Source organism: Pristiophorus japonicus, chromosome 4, assembly GCF_044704955.1.
Source record: "Pristiophorus japonicus isolate sPriJap1 chromosome 4, sPriJap1.hap1, whole genome shotgun sequence".
In the NCBI taxonomy this organism is placed as follows: Eukaryota; Metazoa; Chordata; class Chondrichthyes; family Pristiophoridae; genus Pristiophorus; species Pristiophorus japonicus.
In genome coordinates, this window is record NC_091980.1 from 267,841,105 (window position 1) to 267,866,447 (window position 25,343).

The 25,343-nt window shown below is 43.9% G+C and overlaps 1 protein-coding gene across 6 annotated transcripts in view; it reads right to left on the reverse strand.

The window, feature by feature from the left end:
• The window catches only part of LOC139263402 (echinoderm microtubule-associated protein-like 5), a 302,041-nt gene continuing 276,698 nt past the window's right edge, over positions 1 to 25,343 (reverse strand). For all 6 annotated transcript variants that reach the window (XM_070879445.1, XM_070879443.1, XM_070879442.1 and 3 more), the window contains 8 exons: positions 23,996 to 24,110; positions 20,483 to 20,671; positions 17,478 to 17,650; positions 16,700 to 16,862; positions 15,687 to 15,790; positions 11,211 to 11,364; positions 264 to 364; positions 1 to 25 (listed from right to left, as the gene is read on the reverse strand). In XM_070879445.1, the coding sequence (XP_070735546.1) occupies positions 1 to 25; positions 264 to 364; positions 11,211 to 11,364; positions 15,687 to 15,790; positions 16,700 to 16,862; positions 17,478 to 17,650; positions 20,483 to 20,671; positions 23,996 to 24,110 (1,024 nt within the window). The remainder of the gene's footprint in view (positions 26 to 263; positions 365 to 11,210; positions 11,365 to 15,686; positions 15,791 to 16,699; positions 16,863 to 17,477; positions 17,651 to 20,482; positions 20,672 to 23,995; positions 24,111 to 25,343) is intronic.

Consider the following 25,343-nt stretch of genomic DNA (forward strand, 5'->3'; position numbering starts at 1 on the left):
TCATAAACACTTCCAGACAAACAAGCTTGAATTGGGGAAAGAAAAAAAATCTGTTGCTTTTTGGAATTTAAATTCTGGAAAATAACATTTAGTTTCTTAAATAAGTAGACATTACCTTTTCTCAGTTTTTCTTGTTTACTATAAATAATATTGCATATTCTATTGCCTGCAGTTCTAAACATTCTTTTACTGAGAATGAAGAACAGAAGTTAATGCTGTAGGAATAAAAATTCAAAAAAGTATTTGAATTGTGCAAATCGTACCTACAATCCTGTCCCCCAGCACTGACGACATATCTGTCTCCACTAGTGAACTTTGTGTTGGTGATCTGGGCAGAGTGACCCAGAAACTTTTTGTGTTTTGCCTGTGTTTAAAAAAAAATGAATTTATCACCAACCTACTTTCTCCAAAGAGGTATTGCTAATCTGGGTACTCCCTCTGCATTACAGGAACAGGATAACATTATGTTCTTTCCCATCATGTTTGCAGAAGTGTATATGTCATCATAACAACTTGCATTGAATTATAAGAACATAAGAAATAGGAGCAGGAGTAGATCATACGGCCCCTCAAGCCTGCTCCACCATTCAATAAGATCATGGCTGATTTGATCATGGACTCAGCTCCACTTCCCCGCCCGCTTCCCATAACCCCTTATCCCTTTATCGTTTGAATAAATTGAAGACAGAAATAGACAGTTTCTTAATGTCCCAGCTTCCACAGCTCTCTGAGGCAGCGAATTCCACAGATCCACAACCCTCAGAAGAAATGTCTCCTCATCTCTGTTTTAAATGGGCGGCCCCTTATTCTAAGATCGTGCCCTCAAGTTCTAGTCTCCCCAATCAGTGGAAACATCCTCTCTGCATCCAACTTGTCAAGCCTCCTCATAATCTTATACGTTTCGATAAGATTGTCTCTCATTCTTCTGAACTCCAATGAGTAGAGGCCCAAACTACTCAACCTTTCCTCATAAGTCAACCCCCTCATCCCCAGAATCAACCTAGTGAACCTTCTCTGAACTGCCTCCAAAGCAAGTATATCCTTTCGTAAATATGGAAACCAAAACTGCACGCAGTATTCCAGGTGTGGCCTCACCAAAACCTTGTATAGCTGTAGCAAGACTTCCCTGCTTTTATACTCCATCCCCTTTGCAATAAAGGCCAAGATACCATTGGCCTTCCTGATCACTTGCTGTACCTGCATACTATCCTTTTGTGTTTCATGCACAAGTACCCCAAGGTCCCGCTGTACTGCAGAACTTTGCACTCTTTCTCCATTTAAATAATAACTTGCTCTTTGATTTTTTTTCTACCAAAGTGCATGACCTCACACTTTGCAACATTATACTCCATCTGCCAAATTTTTGCCCACTCACTTAGCTTCTCTATGTCCTTTTGCAGATTTTTTGTGCCCTCACACATTGCTGACGATACAAAGATGGGAGGAAAAGCAAACTTGGCTACGTTACACTCAGTCCCTTCTTCCAAGTCGTTAATATAGATTGTAAATAGTTGGGGTCCAGCACTGATCCCTGTGGCACCCCACTAGTTACTGGTTGCCAACCAGAGAATGAACCATTTATCCCGACTCTGTTCTCTGTTAGTTAGCCAATCCTCTATCCATGCTAATATATTACCCCCAACCCCGTGAACTATTATCTTGTGCAGTAACCTTTCATGTGGCACCTTGTCAAATGCCTTCTGGAAGTCCAAATACCACATCCACTGGTTCCCCTTTATCCACCCTGTTCGTTACATCCTCAAAGAACTCCAGTAAATTTGTTAAAAGTGGCTTCCCCTTCATAAATCCATGCTGACTGCCTGACCAAATTTTGCTTATCCAAATGTCCTGCTACTACTTCTTTAATAATGGATTGCAACCTTTTCCCAACCTCAATTAAGGTAGGAAAACTTAGCAAGGCACTTTACGAGCAGAACCAGACAAAAATGGATGCCGAGCCAAGAAGGGATATTAGGATTGATGGCTTGGTCAAAGAGAGGAGTCTTGGAACAAGAGGGAGGTGAAAATTCCAAAGCGTGGTGCCTAGACAGCTAAAGGCACAGCTATTAATGTGGCGGATGCACAAAAGGCCAGAGTCTGGAACAGAGTGTTCTGAGACGGTTGGGTGTTGTAGGACTGGAGGTAAGAGATCAGGAGTGCCAAGGCCATGGAGAGACTTAATCACGAGGATGAGAATTTTACATTGGGAAGAGCAGGAACCAATGTTGGTCAGCAAGATCAGGGGTAATGAGGACTAGGATACAGGCAGCAGAATTTTGAATGAGCTTGAGGTTTAAGGAGGAATGGAGGCTGACCAGGAGAATTGGAATAGTCAAGACTGAAGGTGACACATGAAGATTTCAGCAGCAGATGAGTTAGTTGATGCGGAAGTAGGTGGGCTTTGTGATGGAGAGGATGTGATGTCAGAAACGATGGGGTCAAATACGAAGCTGTGATTGCGAATAAACTTGGCTGGGGAGTTGGATGCAAGGTAAGGGTATGGAGTTTGTCGTGTGGATCATGGCTTCAGTCTTCCCAATGTTTAACTGGAGAAAATTGCAGCTCACCCACAGCTAGATATTGAACAAAACAGTGGCCACACAGTGGAGGGGTTGAGCAAGATGGTGGAGAGGTAGGGCTAAGTACCGTCGATGTACATGCAGAATCCAACTTCTTATTTACAGATAATGTTGCCAAAGGGCAGCATGTTGATGTGGAAGAGGAGGGAGCCAAGGATATCCTTTGGCTGTAATTAGATATTAAGGAAACAAAGGGCGGGTATTCCCATTGAGCTAGACAACAGAGAAAGGCTTTGGAAGTGGATGGTGTGGTCGACTACAAAGGTTGCAGAGAGGACTTCATTTAATTAAGGTAGTTTTGGTGGTGGGGAAAGGGTGGAAACCTGATTGGAGAGATTCAAATATGGAGTTGTGGTTGAGATGAACACGAATTTGGGTGGCAAAAATAAGTTCAAGAACTTTGGAGAAAAGAGCGAGGTTGGAGATAGTTGGAAGGTCAGAGGGGTCAAAGATGGAGAACAGGGATGATGGCAGTTTTGAAAGTGAGGAGACAATATCTGAGGAGAGGGAATCACTTACAATTTCAGATAACATGGGGGCAGGATGGGAAGTTGCATGCTCAGGAGTTCAATGGAAATGGGGTTAAGGGAACAGGAGGTGCAGGAGAAGGATGTGTGTTTGGAGCTAGGGCATGGGAAAGCTAGGGATGAGGTTTGGTTTGATGGCAAGGGGAGAAGCAGAAAACGGATGGCTCAATCTTAATCACAAGACATCAGCTCTTTGCACTTGTTGGAGGGGCCAGGAAAGAGTAGTTTAATGAGACAGTTTGTAGTTGAGAAAAGAAACCAAGGGTTATCTTTACTCTCTGGCATGATCCTGGAATAATGGGTGGTTTTGGCAGAGGAGAATGAGGCTCAATAGAGTTTCATGTGGTTTAGCTAGATCTGTTGGTCGATGACTAAACCAGTTGTGTGCCAGATATGCAGCATTTGGACTTGGAGTGAATATGGGGGCCATAGCAGGGAAACAACCAAGATAACAAATAGTAAAGGTTTTGCTGAGTAAAATGACATTAAAAAGTGGATGATAGGGGTTGGTTGAGCAGATCAACAGCTGCAGAAGTATTGTAATTGAAGAGCCAAAGGTTAGGCAGTTGGGCTTTAGAATGTGCAGTTGTAAGTGATGAGGGAGAGTTTGTCCAACAATGGACATATAAGGAAGTGTGATCCAAAAGGGATAGGAGAATGGATCGTGAGGCATATAAGGAAGTGGTCGGAAATAGACTGGGAGCAGGGAGGCCACAGAAGACTGCAAGGCATGTAGATGGATATGAGAGTTTACTAGGAGGGAGAGGACCAGGAAATTGAGAAAGAAAGGGAAAATAGAATGAGTGTAAACTAGCAGATACATAAAAACAGACTGTAAAAGCTTCTAGAGGAATGTAAAAAGGAAAAAATTAGCGAAGTAAATGTGGGTCCCCTACAGGCTGAGACAGGAGAAATTATAATGGGGAATAAGGAAATGGCAGAGAAATTAAACAAATACTTTGTGTTCATCTTCACAGAGGAAGACACGAAAAACCTCCTGGAAATAATGGAGTATCAGGGCTCTAGCGAGAATGAGGAACTAAAAGAAATTAGTATTAGCCAAAAAATAGTACTGGAGAAATTAATGGGACTGAAAGCCGATAAATCCCTGGACGTGATGGCCTACATCCTAGGGTTTTGAAAGAGGTGACTATAGAGATAGTGGATGCATTGGCTGTCATCTTTCAAAATCCCATAGATTCTAGAACGGTTCCCGCAGCTTGGAAGGTAGTTAATGTAACCCAGCTATTTAAGAAAGGAGGGAGAGAGAAAATGGGGAACTACAGACCAGTTTAGCCTGACATCATTAGTAGGGAAAATGCTAGAATATATTCATCACCATCATAGGCAGTCCCTCAAAATCGAGAAAGGCACTTCACTCTAAAGATGAGTTCTCAGGTGGCTGTACAGTCCAATGTGGGAATTACAGTCTCTAACAGGTGGGGCAGACAGTGGTTAAAGGATAAGGTGGGTGGGGAGCCTGGTTTGCCGCATGCTCCTTCCATTGTCTGTGCTTGTTTTATGCATGCTCTCAGCAGCGAGACTCGGTGCTCAGCGCCCTCCCGGATGCTCTTCCTCCACTAATATATTATTAAGGATGTGGTAACAGCAGAAAATAATAGGATTGGGCAGAGTCAACACGGAGTTATGAAAGGGAAATCATGTTTGACAAATTGGTTAGGAGTATTTTGAGGTTGTAACTAGAATAGATAAGGGATGTGGTGTATTTGGATTTTTTGAAGGTATTCGATAAGGTGCCACATAAGAAGTTATTGAACAAAATTAAGGATTGGGGGTAATATACTAAGCATGGATTGATGATTGGTTAACAGAAAGAAAACAGAGTAGGAATAAACGGGTCATTTTGAGGTTGGCAGGCAGTACCTAGTGGGGTGCCGCAAGGATCGGTGTTTGGGCCCCAGTTATTCACAATCTATGTCAATGATTTGGATGAGGGGACCAAATGTAATATATCCAAGTTTGCTGATGATACAAAGCTAGGTGGGAATGTGAGTTGTGAGAAAGGTGCAAAGAGACTTCAAGGGAATATAGACAGGCTAAGTGAATGGACAAGAACATGGCAAATAGAATATAGGGCCCAAGTTTCCACAAGAAAAAAAACCGGCGCCCCTCCGAGCTGGGCGCCCGTTTTTCGTGCCTAAAACGGCGCCTAAAAAAATCCTCGGTATTCTCCACCGACTTACAGGTCCTGTGGCACTCGGCGCAGCCGGCACGAGCTGTGGGGAGGGGGGGGCGGAGCCATGTCCCGGCGCTGAAAACAGTGCCGGGACCTCTGCACATGCGCGCCATAGTCGGCACGCAAGTGCAGTAGCTCCAGGCGCCGAACTGTGGGAGGGGCCCGAAGCACGCAGCCCCTAGCCCTGGCCCAATGGCCTCACGGGGGCTGCGTGAATGAGGCTCCTCCCACGGCCAGCTCCTGCTCCCCGCCCGACCAGACCCGACACTCGCTCCCCCCCCCCCCGCCGACCAGACCCGACACCCGCTCCGCCCCGACCCGACACCCGCTCCCTCCCCCGCCCCGACCCGAGAACCGCTCCCCCCCGCTCCGACCGAGACCCGCTCCCCCCCGCCCCAACCCGACACCCGCTCTCCCCCCCCCCCCCCGCCCCGACCGAGACCCGACACCCGCCCCCCACCCGACCGACACCCGCTTCCCCCCCCCCGACCCGACACCCGCTCCCACTCCCCCTCCCCCTCCCTCTCCCTCTCTCCTCTTCTCTCTCTCCCCCCCTCTCTCCCTCCCTCTCCCGCTCAGCGGCACGAACAGCTGCAGAATTCTCCCTGGCTGAAGCACTTTCACACAGGTAGGAAGATGGTTTATTTAATCTTTTCTTGGCTTATAAATGTTTATTCAGGTTGTTTTTATTTGTATAATATTTGTAGAAGTATAAATAAGGATTTATTGTAGAATTTAATGAGTTCCCTTCCCCCCCACCTTGTTCTGGACGCCTAATTTGTAACCTGCGCCTGATTTTTTAATGTGTAGAACAGGTTTTTTCAGTTCTACAATAAGCTTCACTGGCGCCATTCTACTTTAGTTTGGAGTACATTTTCACTGTGGAAACTTTCAAATCAGGCGTCAGTGGCCGGACACGCCCCCTTTTGAAGAAAAAATTCTGTTCTAAACTAGAACTGTTCTACCTGACTAGAACTGCAGAAAAAAAAATGTGGAGAATTGCGATTTCTAAAATAGTCCGTTCTCCACCAGTTGCTCCTAAAAATCAGGCGCGAATCATGTGGAAACTTGGGGCCCATAATGTGGAGAAATGTCAAGTTATTCACTTTTGTAGGAAAAATAGAAAAGCAGAGTATTTTTTTAAATGGAGAGAGATTGGGAAGTGTTGGTGTTCAGGGGGACCTGGGTGTCCTTGTACACAAATCACTGAACGTTAACATGCAGGTACAGCAAGCAATTAAGAAAGCAAATGGTATGTTGGCCTTTATTACAAGAGGATTTGTGTATAAGAGTAATGGCATCTTATTGCAATTATATAGGGCCCTGGTGAGACTGCACCTGGAGTATAGTGTACAGTTTTGGTCTCCTTACCCAAGGAAGGATATAGTTGCCATTGAGGGAGTGCAACAAAGGTTCACCAGACTGATTCCTGGGATGGGGGGATTGTCCTATGAGGAGAGATTGAGTAAACTAGGCCTATATTCTCTAGCGTTTAGAAGAATGAGAGGTGATCTCATTGAAACAGGGCTCGACAGGTAGATGCAGGGAGGATGTTTCCTCTGACTGGGGAGTCGAGAACCAGGGGTCGGCCATTTAGTACCGAGATGAGCAGAAACTTCTTCACTCAGAGTGGTGAGTCTTTGGCATTCTCTACCCCAGAGGGCTGTGGATTATCAATCTTTGAGTATATTCAAGGCAGAGCTTGATAGATTTTTGAAAATTAAAGGAATTGAGGGATATGGGGACAGTGCAGGAAAGTGGAGTTGAGGTAGAAGGTCAGCCGTGAACTTATTGAATGGCGGAGCAGGCTTGAAGGGCCGAATGGCCTACTGTTATTATGTTCTTATTCAGGAAAAATTCAGAAAAGGCACAGTTTGTTTAGTTCCCACATATTTGCAATGTTTATTACATATGACTATTTTCCATCGTACAAAACTGATATGGAACCTGCATTTTCATAGCGTCTCCTACTTAGAAACTGAATCACTGTAGCTTATTCATCGTGGGTAATGCATACTTGTTGATTCTTTTAAATTTTCTTTATGTATAAATGTGCAACTATTAAGATATTTTAGCTAATGTTATGAAGTGTAGTTATAGACCCAACAATTACTTTTCCTTTTTAACATTGAAGTTCACCACTTTAGGAACATAGAAATGTACAGGACTAGAAAAGACCATTTGCAATCCAGTTGGTTGGACCAGTATCCAGGAAATATCATATCCCATAATGCCTGCCACACCTTTATATCAGATTTCACAAGGTACCGATCAAATGACCTCTTGAATTTTCTGATGCAATCAGCCCCCACATGCGGCCCTTTGCAGTCCATGCTCTCATTTTATAGAGTAGTTAAATCTAAACTCTCTCTTCACCCTCTAACCTTGAGGCCATGCCCTCTTCTTGTAGAATCTGTGATTTTAAACATATTTATCTGAGCCATTTAGTATCTTGAATACTTACATAGAAACATAGAACATAGAAAATAGGTGCAGGAGTAGGCCATTTGGCCCTTCTAGCCTGCACCGCCATTCAATGAGTTCATGGCTGAACATTCAACTTCAGTACCCCATTCCTGCTTTCTCGCCATACCCCTTGATCCCCCTAGTAGTAAGGACCTCATCTAACTCCTTTTTGAATATATTTAGTGAATTGGCCTCAACAACTTTCTGTGGTAGAGAATTCCACAGGTTCACCACTCTCTGGGTGAAGAAGTTCCTCCGCATCTCGGTCCTAAATGGCTTACCCCTTATCCTTAGACTGTGACCTCTGGTTCTGGACTTCCCCAACATTGGGATAATTCTTCCTGCATCTAACCTGTCTAACCCCGTCAGAAATTTAAATGTTTCTATGAGGTCCCCTCTCATTCTTCTGAACTCCAGTGAATACAAGCCCAGTTGATCCAGTCTTTCTTGATAGGTCAGTCCCGCCATCCCGGGAATCAGTCTGGTGAACCTTCGCTGCACTCCCTCAATAGCAAGAATGTCCTTCCTCAGGTTAGGAGACCAAAACTGTACACAATACTCCAGGTGTGGCCTCACCAATGCCCTGTACAACTGTAGCAACACCTCCCTGCCCCTGTACTCAAATCCCCTTGCTATGAAGGCCAACATGCCATTTGCTTTCTTAACCGCCTGCTGCACCTGCATGCCAACCTTCAATGACTGATGTACCACGACACCCAGGTCTCTTTGCACCTCCCCTTTTCCTAATCTGTCACCATTCAGATAATAGTCTGTCTCTCTGTTTTTACCACCAAAGTGGATAACCTCACATTTATCCACATTATACTTCATCTGCCATGCATTTGCCCACTCACCTAACCTATCCAAGTCGCTCTGCAGCTTCACAGCATCCTCCTCGCAGCTCACACTGCCACCCAACTTAGTGTCATCCGCAAATTTGGAGATACTACATTTAATCCCCTCATCTAAATCATTAATGTACAGTGTAAACAGCTGGGGCCCCAGCACAGAACCTTGCGGTACCCCACTAGTCACTGCCTGCCATTCTGAAAAGTACCCATTTACTCCTACTCTTTGCTTCCTGTCTGACAACCAGTTCTCAATCCATGTCAGCACACTACCCCCAATCCCATGTGCTCTAACTTTGCACATCAATCTCTTGTGTGGGACCTTGTCGAACGCCTTCTGAAAGTCCAAATATACCACATCAACTGGTTCTCCCTTGTCCACTCCACTGGAAACATCCTCAAAAAATTCCAGAAGATTTGTCAAGCATGATTTCCCTTTCACAAATCCATGCTGACTTGGACCTATCATGTCACCTCTTTCCAAATGCACTGCTATGACATCCTTAATAATGGATTCCATCATTTTACCCACTACCGATGTCAGGCTGACCGGTCTATAATTCCCTGTTTTCTCTCTCCCTCCTTTTTTTAAAAGTGGGGTTACATTGGGTACCCTCCACTCTATAGGAACTGATCCAGAGTCAATGGAATGTTGGAAAATGACTGTCAATGCATCCACTATTTTCAAGGCCACCTCCTTAAGTACTCTGGGATGCAGTCCATCAGGCCCTGGGGATTTATCGGCCTTCAATCCCATCAATTTCCCCAACACAATTTCCCGGCTAATAAGGATTTCCCTCAGTTCCTCCTCCTTACTAGACCCCCCGACCCCTTTTATAACCGGAAGGTTGTTTGTGTCCTCCTTCGTGAATACCGAACCAAAGTACTTGTTCAATTGGTCCGCCATTTCTTTGTTCCCCGTTATGACTTCCCCTGATTCTGACTGCAGGGGACCTACGTTTGTCTTTACTAACCTTTTTCTCTTTACATATCTATAGAAAGTTTTGCAATCCGTCTTAATGTTCCCTGCAAGCTTCTTCTCGTACTCCATTTTCCCTGCCCTAATCAAACCCTTTGTCCTCTTCTGCCGAGTTCTAAATTTCTCCCAGTCCCCAGGTTCGCTGCTATTTCTGGCCAATTTGTATGCCACTTCCTTGGCTTTAATACTATCCCTGATTTCCCTTGATAGCCACGGTTGAGCCACCTTCCCTTTTTTATTTTTATGCCAGACAGGAATGTACAATTGTTGTAGTTCATCCATGCGGTCTCTAAATGTCTGCCATTGCCCATCCACAGTCAACCCCTTAAGTATCATTCGCCAATCCATCCCAGCCAATTCACGCCTCATACCTTCAAAGTTAACCTTCTTTAAGTTCTGGACCATGGTCTCTGAATTAACTGTTTCATTCTCCATCCTAATGCAGAATTCCACCATATTATGGTCACTCTTCCCCAAGGGGCCTCGCACAACGAGATTGCTAATTAATCCTCTCTCATTACATAACACCCAGTCTAAGATGGCCTCCCCCCTAGTTGGTTCCTCGACATATTGGTCTAAAAAACCATCCCTTATGCACTCCAGAAAATCCTCCTCCACCGTATTGCTTCCAGTTTGGTTAGCCCAATCTATGTGCATATTAAAGTCACCCATTATAACTGCTGCACCTTTATTGCATGCACCCCTAATTTCCTGTTTGATGCCCTCCCGAACATCACTACTACTGTTTGGAGGTCTGTACACAACTCCCACTAACGTTTTTTGCCCTTTGGTGTTCTGTAGCTCTACCCGTATAGATTCCACATCATCCAAGCTAATGTCCTTTCTAACTATTGCCTTAATCTCCTCCTTAACCAGCAATGCTACACCACCTCCTTTTCCTTTTATTCTATCCTTCCTGAATGTTGAATACCCCTGGATGTTGAGTTCCCAGCCCTGATCATCCTGGAGCCACATCTATTTGCACAGTTAATTCATCCACCTTATTGCGGATACTCCTTGCATTAAGACACAAAGCCTTTAGGCTTGTTTTTTTAACACCCTCTGTCCTTTTAGAATTTTGCTGTACAATGGTCCTTTTTGTTCTTTGCCTTGGGTTTCTCTGCCCTCCACTTTTCCTCATCTCCTTTCTGTCTTTTGCTTTTGCCTCCTTTTTGTTTCCCTCTATCTCCCTGCATTGGTTCCCATCCCCCTGCAATATTAGTTTAACTCCTCCCCAACAGCACTAGCAAACACTCACCCGAGGACATTGGTTCCGATTCTGCCCAGGTGCAGACCGTCCGGATTGTATTGGTCCCACCTCCCCCAGAACCGGTTCCAATGCCCCAGGAATTTGAATCCCTCCCTGCTGCACCACTGCTCAAGCCACGTATTCATCTGAGCTATCCTGCGATTCCTACTCTGACTAGCACGTGGCACTGGTAGCAATCCCGAGATTACTACTTTTGAGGTCCTACTTTTTAATTTAGCTCCTAGCATTAACTTCTCTTGAATACTTCTCCAGCTTAGGGGAAGGAAGAACATTTGTAACTGGAAAATACATTTTCTTCAAAGATTTGACCCATTTTTCATGAGCAGATAGAAAATAAGACTTACAAATTTCTCTGTGCATGGAAAGTCGAAGAGTTTCACCATGCCAAAATCGTCTCCTGTTACAATGTTCAGACCCGAGTGAGAGACACAGGCACAATTCACATCAGCTTTATCGAGATTTCGAGACCAAATTCCAATGACCTCATCACCTAGAATACTATAAGAAAGAAGTCTTGTAAATTGATAATATATCTCCAATATCTTTTAATTCCTGTGCTCAGGGAAGTTAGAGATATCTGTGCTTTAATATTTCGTGCCACATCCATTCTAAGTTTTTGGATTTTTGTTCACATCTTTGTCTAATGCTCAATGTAAAAGTCCACTCTGTAAGCAAGCCTTCACTGCCTATAAACTAAAGTGGGACTTTGTACATACAGGGGTGGAGTTTCCGCTTTGGAAGCAATTGGCAATTTGGGCGCAAATTGCACAGGTTTTCCGAAGTGAAGTTATGGTTCAAGTTTCCGCCCAAACACATTTGCATAATCACAAATGTAAAATCTTCCATGAACCAGTGCAATTGGGCAGTGTAATGTAACATAACTTTCCTTTACACTAAAAAATATTTCTGTATTTACTGGTGCAGTTTTATTAATACAGCTGAAACTGGGTTTATCACAAAAGTAAGCATTTAATAAGAGTGTCATCTCCTGTGAGTAACCTGATTTTAAATCATTGAAAATGACTAAAACTATACTGAACCATTTACTAGTTTAATTGCTGTACACTAGTCGGTTTCTTAGTAAATTAACTATTTAATATTTTAAAACTTTTAAAACAGGCCTATGCGTCTCAAATAACAGCTTAATTTGAAGAACCACAAATGGGCTTCATCAGCGGAAACTCACCATGCTTATTATTTTGAATTGTGGGTGGGACCAGCTTTCAACACAATGGTTTTTAAACCAATATTAAAGGTTGCAGAAACTTGATTTAAGCCCGACGTAACTTGCGCATAAAATTACGAGATCTTTTACGCTGGTTTGGCCAATCTAGTGGAAATTCCCACAATATCGGTAATGTAGTATGCCCAGGAGTTGAACAGAAACAATAAATCCTATCTCCTGCACTGTTGCCTCTGGTGTCCAAGGATCTATCCTTGGCCCCCTCCTATTTCTCATCTACATGCTGCCCCTCAGCAACATCATCCAAAAACACAGTGTCAGTTTCCACATGTACGCTGGCGACACCCAATTCTACCTCACCATCACTTCTCTTGACCCCTCCACTGTCTCTAAATTGTCAGACTGCTTGCCCCAACATCCAGTATTGGATGAGCAAAAATTTCATCCAACTAAATGGCGGGAAGACTGAAGGCATTTGTCTTCGGTCCCCGCTACAAACTCTGTTCCATAGCCAGTGACTCCATCCCTCCCCCTGGCAACTGTCTGATGCTGAATCAGACTGTTCACAACCTTGGTGTCATAGTTGACCCTGAGATGAGCTTCTGACCACACATCCGCCATGACTAAGATCACCTATTTCCACCTTTGAAACACCATCCCAAACTCTGCTGCCTGTGTTCTAACTCGCACCAAGTCCTGTTCACTCATAACCCCTGTGCTCGCTGACCTACATTGGCTCTCAGTTAAGCAACGCTTCGATTTCAAAATTCTCATCCTTGTTTACAAATCCCACCATGGTCTCACCCCTCCCTATCTCTGTAATCTCCTCCAGCCTTACAATCTCAAATATCTGCATTCCTCCAATTTGGGCTTCTTGAGCATCCCCGATTTTAATTGCTCCACCATTGAAGGCCATGCCTTCAGCTGCCTAAGCCCAAATATCTGGAATTTACTCCCTAAACTACTCCGCCTCTCTACCTTTCTTTCCTCTTTTAAGACACTCCTTAAAACCTACCTTTTTGACCAAGCTTTAGGTAATCTGCTCTAATATCTCATGTGGCTTGATGTAAAAGTTTGTTCAATAACGCTCCAGTGAAGCGCCTTGACATGTTAAAGGTGCTATAGAAATACAAGTTGTTGTTGTTGTTGTTCAGCTGAGGATGCTTTTTGGCTAAGGCCCTGTTCTTTTGTGGATCAGCAAATTAGAGTTGAATGGATCAGCTTCATCAAATTATGCTGGTCCTAGAATTTTGAATAAATGGAGACATTCCTTAACCTATTTTTAGAATAAAACAAGTAGATAATGTTGCAGTTAAAGTTTTAACATATTAATGCCTTCCTGACTAATACAACAGTCATTTGTCTCTGTTTTTCATCTGCTGTGTATCAACTAGACTGGCTAATTTTCAAGTGAATCTTGTTTTAAACCGTAAGGTATCATAACATTTTGTTGCACAAGCCATATTTAATCACAGTTGGAAAAGCTTGGTGACAAGATTGACATAATTGGAAGGCTGATGCAATAATGGGCCAAAGACAACTTTTAATACAAACAGAACTTGCATTTATATGGCACCTTTAACGTCATAAAACATCCCAAGGTGCTTCAAAATACTGTTTTAATTTTTCTTATGATAACGAGATATTACCAATATAGCGATTTGAGAACAGCTCGACTCAAGGAGGCTATTAAAACAAGAGCTGTAGCTAATTAATGACAACTAGTTCAGAAAATGAGGAAAATAACTGAAATCTCTTTGAAACAAGGGAGCACAGTGCCACATTACTGTCAACAAAGAGAGAAAAAGAACTGAGGACTAGAGTTCAGTATTTCTGCGGTGAGGAAACGAGGAGGATCACGTGGCTCTCATGAAGCAACCATAAGTTTCACTCTTAAAGGGATCTTGGGGTTGATTTTCAACTGGAGAATGGAGGCAGTGTGTGCATTACACCCACCCGATACCTCTAGTGAGAGGTACGAATCATTTGCATGATTCGAGCTTCATCTAAATATTTTGGGTGAACCGCCAGTGCCAGTACACAGGTGAGAGGGAGAGCGCACAAAATCAATGTAAAAATAACTGGTTGTTGTTTAGACCGCTGGTTTGGCCACTTAATGCCTGGCACGCTCTGCCCATTGGTACACAAAAATAGCATTGGGGTCCTACAGCTGGTATAGGATGCTGATTTAAATAATTTAATAAGATCTCTGTTTTGGCTGAGAGCACTAACCATCCATTTAAAAGCCCTTTGAATATCATGTCGGGCAGTTCACAGGCAACCAATGAGTGAGTGATTTGTTTTTCAATTTCCAACTGCTGGCCGCCCGTTGATCTGCGTAAACAGATGGGGAATAGTTGAAAATTATCGCCCATGTCTCCCAGTGGAGGTTGGAACTAAAGGGTATTAATATGATGGCAATTGCTTAAATAACTTGCTTTTCTTTTTATCAGAAAAAAACCTGCTTTGCTTGTATATAACTGTGACAAGCATCCTGTCTGGCTGGTTGCAAAAATATGAAACTAAATTAGCAAGGCAGATATAGCAAGGGACTCGGCCATAACAATAGACGTGCCATTTTTAAATGTTCAGACAATATGGCAAAACAATTACTATCATAGGATCTTTTTGCATCAAATATTATAAATGGTATAGGTAAGTTATACACAGACTTTTACTTTAAAGTAAAAATAGAAAGTAGGATCGGAGGAAATTTTTGGAAAGTACATTTTGAAAAAATATCAATTACGAACTTCTTTACTGAAAGGATGATGAATACTTCGGTAGTGTAGATGAAGCAAACATAGAAAATAGGTGCAGGAGTAGGCCATTTGACCCTACGAGCCTGCACCACCATTCAATATGATCATGGCTGATCATGCACTTCAGTACCCCATTCCTGCTTTCTCTCCATACCCCTTGATCCCTTTAGCCGTAAGGGCCACATCTAACTCCCTTTTGAATATATCTAACGAAATGGTCTCAACAACTTTCTGTGGTAGAGATTTCCACATGCTCACAACTCTCTGAGTGAAGTAGTTTCTCCTCATCTCGGTCCTAAATGGCTTACCCCTTATCCTTAGACTGTGACCCCTGGTTCTGGACTTCCCCAACATCGAGAATATTCTTCCTGCATCTAACCTGTCCAATCCCGTCAGAATTTTATATGTTTCTATGAGATCCCCTCTCATTCTTCTAAATGCCACTGAATATAAGCCTAGTCGATCCAATCTTTCTTCATATGTCAGTCCTGTCATCCCGGGCATCAGTCTGGTGAATCTTCGCTGCACTCCCTCAATAGCAAGAATGTCCTTCCTCAGATTAGGAGACCAAAACATTGCGACTGTTCAAAATACAGTTGGATGCTGTGCTAGAAGAGTTTGGCTACCAGTATTAGAACTGCAATGGATCAAATGGACTTCTCCCATCCGTGACTTTTCTTTGTTCTTATTTGAAGTTGGTAACGAAAAGACTTACCTTAACTACAGTGTGGATGCTCTAGAAGCAGGACCAGACCACGTCAAAAAGCCACAAGTTTTGAGCCATAAAAATGTACTGCTACTACCACATTGATGCTCCCCTTTTAAATCTGTGAACTAAGGTTCAAATTGAGAGTAACGTAAAAAGTTCAGTTCACCTGGTCCAAGTAGCCCAAGTTATTCTGTCGATCTGAGACTGCTCAGTAACTTGTTTTCCTAAAGGCACCTCATACACCAGTCGTTTGTAAGATCCAGTAGAAACCTGCAAAATTAATCACCGTGGCCATAACACACAGCAAATAGCCACATAGAAGTGAAAATTTGTTGAATGCTTTTACTTAAACAATTGAATTCTTAATGACACAGTAGGCTTTATCAAATGGATAACAATACTACAAACATCAGCCTTTGTCATTTTTCTGTCTAATATATGCTGCATAGAATATGGTTCATCATCTAGTTAACACAGATATCATTATATATTCAGGAAAATTATGCTTTTGGCATTTACATTATACAAGTGTAATTATACTCCTGACACAAGACTCCCAAAGCAAGTGCTCTACTCGGAACTCCTACATGGCAAGTGAGCCCAAGGTGGACAGAGGAAACGTTTCAAGGATACCCTCAAAGCCTCCTTGATAAAATGCAACATCCCCACCGACACCTGGGAGTCCCTGGCCAAAGACCACCCTAAGTGGAGGAGGTGCATCCGGGAGGGCGCTGAGCACCTCGAGTCTCATCGCCGAGAGCATGCAGAAAACAGGCGCAGTCAGCGGAAGGAGCGTGCAGCAAAACCAGTCCCACCCACCCCTTCCTTCAACGACTGTCTGTCCCACCTGTGACAGAGACTGGTTCCCGTTTTGGACTGTTCAGTGACTTAAGAACTCACTTTGAGAGTGGAAGCAAGTGTTCCTCGATTTCGAGGGACTGCCTATGATGATGATATACAAGGTATTTCATTTAACAAGGTTAACTAATTTTTTTTTAAACTGCATTTAAAATAATACATGATGATCTTAAGAGTGATAAAGCAAATATATAGTATTACATCTTTGAAAACAATTAAAGTGCTTTAAAAATGTCTTGTATTCGACGGAACATATTGGTTCGCATGATTTCAGCATCTTGCAGCATCATAAGGTCAAAATATATAGACTGCCGTTAATACCTGGATATAGTTGCTGTCTGCTGAGAAGTCGATTTGGATAACAAAGCTGCCAATATCTCTACAATAGCTGATTCGATTTAGTGCTGGTCCTAGTGTGAGATCATAAAAGTCTATGGCATTCTCACATGTCCCCACGGCCAAGTATTGGGAGCTGGGACTGAACCTGAACAAGAGATTTTAACATTCAAATAAATTCTTCATAATGATATAGAGCAGCGAAAATAAATAACTTATTTCCAAACTTTTAAAGTGACGATCATAATGCTGTAGTATAATTAATACTTCAAACCATTATCGGGTCTGAATCAGATTTATGGCTGACAAGCCCGTAGACCCACCAATTATGCAGAAACAGCCATGTGACCCACTCTAATAGGATCAATGCGCCCCCACCCTGAATCCATTTCCAATGGATCAATATGTCAAACCATGCGGCACCAGGTTTTGCAACATTTCTGACACCAGAAAACTTGCTTCCATAACTACACTCATCCCAAAATACCACCATTTTATAAATATCTACATAACAGTCACCTTTAGTGCACATTTTATTTTTCCAAATGCAGATGAATAAAAATCAGCACTTTTCCACAGTACACTATTTAGTATTAAATATGACTTCAATTATTTCCTACTTTACAACAGGAACTACACTTCAGAAGTACTTCAATGGTTGTAAAGCGTTTTGGGATATCCTGAGGTCATGAAAGGCACTATATAAGTGCAAGTCTTTCTTTAATAATGACCGACATTCTTAAGTTTGTCTTTATTTGCTTACTTGATGTCTTGAATGGCAGATCTTCTGTCTCGTTTCTTGCCCCAGATTGTCAGTGATGTCACCACAAGTATAATGAACTCGCCATTTTTCATACCAATGGCTACCATATCTCCCTCTGGACTGTAGACAACTGTTCGAGCAGGGTGCCCCAAATTTACTTTATTCAGCATCTTCTGTTACACAATTAAAAACAAGGAGGGCTTAGAGATGAAAATGCACATTAAGATTTTTTAAATTTACTTTGGTTTAGCCTTTCACTGCTCACAAATGTTTTAATGATTATATAGTGGGCAGTGGGTAATTTTCTTTTAAAGCAGTCTTCGTTCTTAAAATTCAATAAGTAATGACGAAGCCAGTTTCCTCCATGGGGATTGTTTCCAGTTTGCCAATCCCTCTCAGAGCATAATACATCATGCCATCACAATGTCTTCCGCACAATTTGATACAGGTAGAACGTCTCGAAACCGGAAACCTCGGGACCGAGGCCATTCCGGTTTTCGGGCTTTTCCGGATTTCAGAGAAGAAATAGTATGTCCCGAATCTGGAAACCCCTGGGCCGAGTCTCTGGTATTTCCGGATTTCAGACAAGAAATCAGACATCCCGAATCCGGAAACCCTTGGGTCGACTTTCATGTTTTTCTGGATTTCGGAGCCTAAAATCCGACGGCCCGAATCTGGAAACCCCGTGGATGATTTTCGGGTCTTTCCGGATTTTGGAGACAATCCGACATTCCAAATCTGAAAACCCTTGGACCTAGTTTCGGGTATTTCCAGATTTCGGAGACAATCGGATGTCCCGAATCCAGAAACCCTTTTGTGAATTTCCAGATTTTGGAGCATTTCTGCTCGGAGAAAAGTATGTATGCTTAAAAGTCCGATTTTGGGGAAATATTTACAGATTCCGGCAATGACTCTTGCAGTCTGGACAGTGTCCGGTTTTCGGACAATTACAGTTTTTAGAACTCCAGATTTCGGACGTTCTACCTGTACTATGTAGTTGCCCCGTATCATTGCTTTTTAGGTCTTTTTGACTGGTACATTTTCCACTAAAAACATTTGTTTGCAATCTCAAACAATCTGAGGAAAACCTTGGTCCGAAATTCACCATCTCTGAAGGGATGGCTACCACGGAGTTTGGGTGGTTGATCGAAAAAAATTCATCAGCCGCTGTGGTCGGGTACTTTTCCTTCTCCGAGCCATATTCAGCTCGGGGAGTTCACTTCTGCTGGAAATGGTGCGGTGAAGTCACTGTAAAAGAAGGTTTCCAGCGGTGAGCTCTGCAGCATGTGGGCCACTGGAAAGGGACTCCACAGCGAAATTCACCGAGAAAAAGGTAGGACTTTTTCCAGCAGTGCCCCGCGAGGTTTTCAATGTGGTGCTCGAACGCGACACTGTTGGAGCCCTTTGGTAGGTAAAAAGTTTTATTACTTATTATTGTTTTTATTTCATTTTCCAGCATGCACAGTATTTATCTTTTCATATAGTTTTATTAATTATTAGTGTTTTTATTTCATTTTCCAGCATGGGAAGTATTTATCTTTTCATATAGTTTTATTAATTGTTTTGTCTCCATTAAACCTGCTGAGAGTTGCTCAGAGGTTTGCACATACCCCTGTACTTTTGTACAACTTTCAGGTCTGACTCTTTAGTGGAGTCCTGTGGGCTGCAGAGACCTGCTTGGCAGGGTTCACCCTGAGGATGGGAGGAGTGTTGGGAGGGCGACACCTGGTACACCTGGTCAGAAGCAGGGCGGCACGCAGTAGAAGGCGTCGCCGTCAGCACCGTGCAGACAGACAGCGGGCAAGGGAGGCAGCATCTCTGATTCGTTCATTCTGCGCCAGTGTGCCCGCCATTTTCACCCGCCCGAATCAGTATTGTGGTTGGCTGCTTGGGGCAAGGGAATCCCCTGTCCACTTGGCTGCTCACTCCTCTGCGGAACCCCAGGACAGCGCCAGAGCATGCATACAATGACGCTCATTGTGCAACCAGGTGCATCATCGAGCAGTGCATAGGCATCTTTAAGCAGAGATTCCGGTGCCTGGACCGCTCTGGTGGCACCTTGCAGTACTCTCAACGGGTCTCCATAATCGTCGTGGTCTGTTGCATGCTGCACAACCTGGCCATCATGAGGGGACAGCTGCTAGAGGTCGAGCCAGCAGTACCACCTGGAGGAGGAGGAGGCAGTGCAGGAGGAGGATCCCCGTCGACCTATCGCACCCTGGAAGGGCCGGGTGCAGACTGGCCAGCACCCTCCTGGAGGTGCCTGACACCTCCCCTGCAATCTCCCTCCATGCATTATGTATTGCCTGTCTGCCAGGTCTCCCCACATCAGGAAACAGTATTCTTCTGTCCTCCACACCGTCCATCAGTGTCTCCAGCTCCATATCAGTGAACCTGTTGGCTCTCCTTGCACCTCTTACACCAGCCATCCTTCCAACCTCCTTCCCCCTCAGGGCCTTACTGCAAACCCTGGCCTTTTGAGCAGCTGGCTCATTAGAAAACTTTACTTGCATGCTGAATTTCTCAGTTGTGATGACGCTCAAATTAAGACAGCCACACTGCTGAAAAATCCACTTTGAAAGGGTTCATTAGCGTTGGAACCCATTCACTTTTGGAGCTCAATATGGGGTGGCCCAAGCCACAAAAAAATTTTGGCCACAAAAAGGTGGTGTGGGGCGGTGAGCACCAGCTTTCCAGCGGTGCTAAATTTCGGGCCCCCCTTCTCTGCATTTTTGTAGTGAAACCGTAGCTCCTGGTTTTATATCCTTGCAGTCAAAACTAGAAAATTTTGGCTAAAATTTAGGGTAAGCAGTCATCTTATTGGTTTCCCTTCTGGCTGGTTTCTCTTATAATAAAGTAATTTCACTAAAAATGACAGCAATAAATTACTTTGCAAGACAGTGACATATTGACACATGATTATAGACTTACTACCAAAATAATTGCTTGGCAGCATTCTTTTTAATTTCCATCATTTAGTGTTACAATTTAAACTACACACTTGCCTTTTCATTAATGTCCCATAATCTAACTGTCCCATCCTCTGCTGCAGACAGAAAGATATCTTTAATAGGGTGAGTTGAAAGACCCCAGATTGGTCCATCCATGTGATTGTTAATTAAAATGTTGCAAGCAGCATTCTTCTCACCAACCTCGATGATCTCTGCATTTCTTGTTCCAACCAGAATTTTTCCCTGTTAATAAAACAAATCTTTAAAAAAAATCTTACCAGATACCTTTGAACAGAGTTAAAGAATATTTAAAAATTTCACCGAAGAAACATTTAAGTACCTCTAATTTTAATCTCTACTTGTCTTTGAACTTTGTGTAACAAATAAAGCTGAAAAAGACTGCAAAGATTTTTTTAAAAATGTATATACAGAGGACACAAAGTAGTTAACATCCACATATTTCGATCAGTTTAAGATGCTCTCACAATAGTGCTAGGTAGAGAATTTCAGGACACTGACCCAGTGACGATGAAGGAATGATGATACATGTCCAAGTCAGGATGGTGTGTGATTTGGAGGTGATGGCATTCCCACAATATTACTGCTCTTGTCTTTAATGGTGGTAGAGTTTTCAAGGTTGGATGGGAACATCTATTCCCTCAGCACAGTTCCAGGCACCCCCACCTCAGTAAGCAGAAATTCAAATAAACCACGCGCCCACTCTCCCCTCCCCCACCCCCTACTAAGAGCAGAGGTCTTGCCATCCTCATGCTCAAAGACAAAACCTGGCCTTCTGCCCTGTTCCATTTGAGGACGAAGATGAGCCTACCACACCCCAACAAACAAAAATCCAGCCTTCCCTTCACCTCCACTGAGACCAAACTCGGCCTGCCCCTCACCTCCACCGAAACCATACTTGGCCTTTCCTTCACCTCCACAGAGACCAAACCCGGCCAGCCCCTTTTTTGTGCTAAGAGCAAATCCCCACTTCCTGTTTGTACTCACCATCTCCACCTAGTACAAATTTGGGATCAATTCCTGCCTCCTGTGAGTAGTAACTCACCTACGCCCTACCCAGGTCCTGAAAAATACGCCACTTACAGCCTTTTATTCAGAAGCAACTCAGCACCATCCTCCACCCTCAGCCAGAAAAGCCCCCTCTCTTCACCACCCCACCCCCATGAGAAGAAAAACGCTTCCCCCACAGGAGGTAGAATTGGCCCCTGGTGAGAGAGCAGTTGCTCCTCCCACAGAGGGGAAAAGTGGCTATGGTCCAGTGCCACCCAACCTTTCCCCATCCATGGCTGCCTCTTGTACACCCCTGCCCTCTTCCTCTCCTCACATCTCCCTCAAAAAATCAATAAATTAATATATTTGTGTGCATCAGTGAATTAATGCAGTAGTGATCACCAGTGCACTAATTAATTAATGGAGCAGAGGACAAACCAATCAATGGGCCAGATCTTGCTAGAGTGGAGCACCTTGCGGTGTACGACATTAGTTAGACTTTTACCTGCACCCTTCAAGCTCAAATTTGTTTACGCTGTAACTTGCTGGATGTGCAAGCTTATAATGGTGTGGCGAGATCAATGGGGCATCTGGGACCTTAATGAACGGCGGGACAACAGTGTATCTCAACCAATGAGATTTAAAGATTGAGGAGGGCGAACTTGAGTCAAATCAGGTACAGAAAGAGATATAAAGCGAGGGAAGTTTGGATTGAGAAAGAAAAAAAAGCAGGTAAAAGAAAATATATTAACATTTTTTAAATTACTAAAAACAATGTACTATATGCAAGAATGAGATTGAACAGTTGAAATTGTTCTCTTTCTGAACCAGAGTGGCTGATTGGTATTGCATTAACAATTAGCACCTCATTAAAAGGGTACTTCCGGTGTTAAACTTGCCAGAGAAAGTTAGAGCTAGAATTTAACAGGCAATTAATGTGCAAATCCAGTACGTGCTTCAAAGTAACAGGGAGGTTAAGGGCAAGATGCCATTTGTGCAAAGCAAACGACAGAGTGGCATAAATTGCCCTACAAGTTCTAAAGGTTTGCAAGTCACGGTGTATCTTTTTACGAAGTGACTATTTGTACTAACGATAGCGCCTGCATCCTCAGGACTCTGCCCGGAACCGGAAGTGGGGCCCCGCAATTGACCATGCTGTTTCTCCGAGCTGGCGAGCGGCGGGCGGGGCGTAGAGAGAGAGAGAGAGGCGGCGGCTGCAAGGAGGGGGGAGGGGGAAGGAAAGAGGGCGGCGGGGCGGGAGGGAGGGTAAGGAAAGAGGGCGGCGGGGCGGGAGGGAAGAGAGGCGGTGGGGGGAGAGAGCCGACAGTGGCGGGGTGAGGACAGAGCCTGTGGCAGCGGCAGCAGGGAGAGAGAGCCGGGGGGGTGGGGGGAGAGAGAGAGACAGAGCCAGGGGAGAAAGAGAGAGACACAGAGAGCTTGTGGGGGAGGGAGAAAGAGAGAAACACAGGGGGAGAGAAAGAGCCGGGGTAGGGAGGGGCGGAGGGGAAGAGAGAGACACGGGTGGGGAGGGGGGGGGGGAAATCGGAGGGGAGAGAGGGAACTCAGGAAAGACGGATCACGTTCTTCCAACTCTCTTTACACCCACACCCGATTTCTCGGAAAGTTCGCTACGTGTGTTACAAGGGACATCGTTGGAGTGGATGAAATCCAGAAGTCACGACACTGTCACTATTTACTTCATATCCAATAAACCCGTTAACAATCCGTACACAATGCCCCATCTATGGGGGGGGGGGGGGGTGGAGGTGGGAGTAGGGGCATCATGCACTTGCACTGGGATAATGGACTTCGGCTGGGGGAGGCAGCACTTGCGCTGGGATAATGGACTTCGGCTGGGGGAGGCAGCACTTGCGCTGGGATAATGGACTTCGGCTGGAACTTGGGAGACTTTTGCTGGGTTGTTCGTGATCTGTCCTCTACGGCTTCAGAAGTCAGAATAGATCAAATTACAATTTGCAAAGTCATTCAGAACTTGGGCTGGGCGGTTCCATTTACACATTCCAGAGAAACCTCAGGGTGTGGCTTATCCTCCAAAGGGACCAATCAGCAATGGGTCATGTGATAATGGAGAGCCAGCCATTTTATTAGTACAAATAGTTGTGTCCATCTTTTTATCCCCAGAACTTGCTGCCGAATTGTGCATTAATAACAGAAGACATCGTTAACACACTTTTCCAGCAAGATTTGGTCTAATAATTGAATGGCACCAGTGAATTAGTGCCTTCTTCCTACTGCCTGCTGCCCCCATGGCTACTAACTTACATTGGTCGGTTTCCTCGGCAGCTTACTTTTACAAGTGCTACGAGCATTTATAATTCATCTGCTGAGTGTAAAGTAAGTCTAAAAAAAAATTAAAAGTACTTGAAAGCTTTCACTTCCACCTGTGGGTTAGTACGTGGCTTCTGCTCAGTGCCTCCTCTCTTACTCAATAACGTGTCAGAATGGCAACACTATGTGAAGTGTAAAATTGTGTCCCGCCAGCTCTCCCAAGCCAATTAATCTCTAGTGTGTAAGTTTTGTTTGGGACTGGAAACGTACCTTGCATCTGCAGACTGAACGCACAGCGTCCATCACCTGCCCAGTTTCCAATCTGAATGCACGACAGCGCTTCAGTTCCTGATCCCACAGTTTCACTGCTCCTCCTTCCTTTGACCTGATAAAACAAAATCATTGTCTAAGATTCATAAACATCAGATTTTTCTAACACTGATATATGTTCTAGGGTTAAAACATTTAGGGGGGTAACATTGCCTTCCTTTGCCAATGTTAGTGAAAGAATAGAAGTGGTGTAATGTAAATAAATTATTGGTTTATGTTTAGTGCTGCTGTGAGGATTGTTACTCATTCAAAAATAGATTAATGAATATTATTATGGAAAGTTAAGAAAAAGGCTGGTTTATTGTTTTATAGGCTTGTTAAAGGCCAATCACAAAAAGCTGGATTATCAACTGCAGGGGAGTCTAGAAAAGTGTGTCCTTTATCGTCCTGCTGGTCAGATCTCGGTGATTGGTATCTTCGCTCGCTGTTCCCTCACTCTTTCACTCTTCACTGCACATTTTCCTCCTTCATGCAATCCACTGTGATGACATTGTGCACGAAAGGTTATCATAGGATCATAGAAATGTAGAGCACGGAAGGAGGCCATTTCAGCCCATCGTGTCTGTGCTGGCCAACAAAGAGCTATCCAGCCTAATCCCACTTTCCAACTCTTGGTCCGTAGCCCTGTAGGTTGTGGCACTTCAGGTGCACATCCAAGTACTTTTTAAATGAGGTGAGGGTTTCTGCCTCCACCACCCTTTCAGGCAGTGAGTTCCAGACCGCCACTACCCTCTGGGTGAAGACATTTCCCCTCAAATCCCCTCAAAACCTTCTACCAATTACTTTAATTCTTTGTCCCTCGTTGTTGATTCCTCTATTAAGGGAAATAGGTCTGCCATATCCACTTGGGCCCCTCATAATTTTATACACCTCAATAAGGTCTCCCCTCAGCCTCCTCTGTTGCAAAGGAAACAAACCCAGCCTATCCAATCTTTCCTGATAGCTATAGTTCTAGTCCAAGCAACATCTTCATAAATCTCCTCTGTACCCTCTCTAGTGCAAGCACATCTTTCCTGTAATGTGGTGACCAGAACTGCACACAGTACTCTAGCTGTGCCCTAACTAGTGTTTTATACAGTTCAAGCATAACCTCGCTGCTCTTGTATTCAGGCAAATACATACTCTTGTTATCAGCAAAATATTTTGTATCAGTCTTTACAGTAGAGGACTCTAACAATAGCTCAACAGTGGCTATGGGGGGGTGGGGAGGAACTTAACACAATCACAATCACTAAGGAGGTGGTACTCAGTAAGATAATGGGACTAAAGGCAGATAAATCTCCTGGAC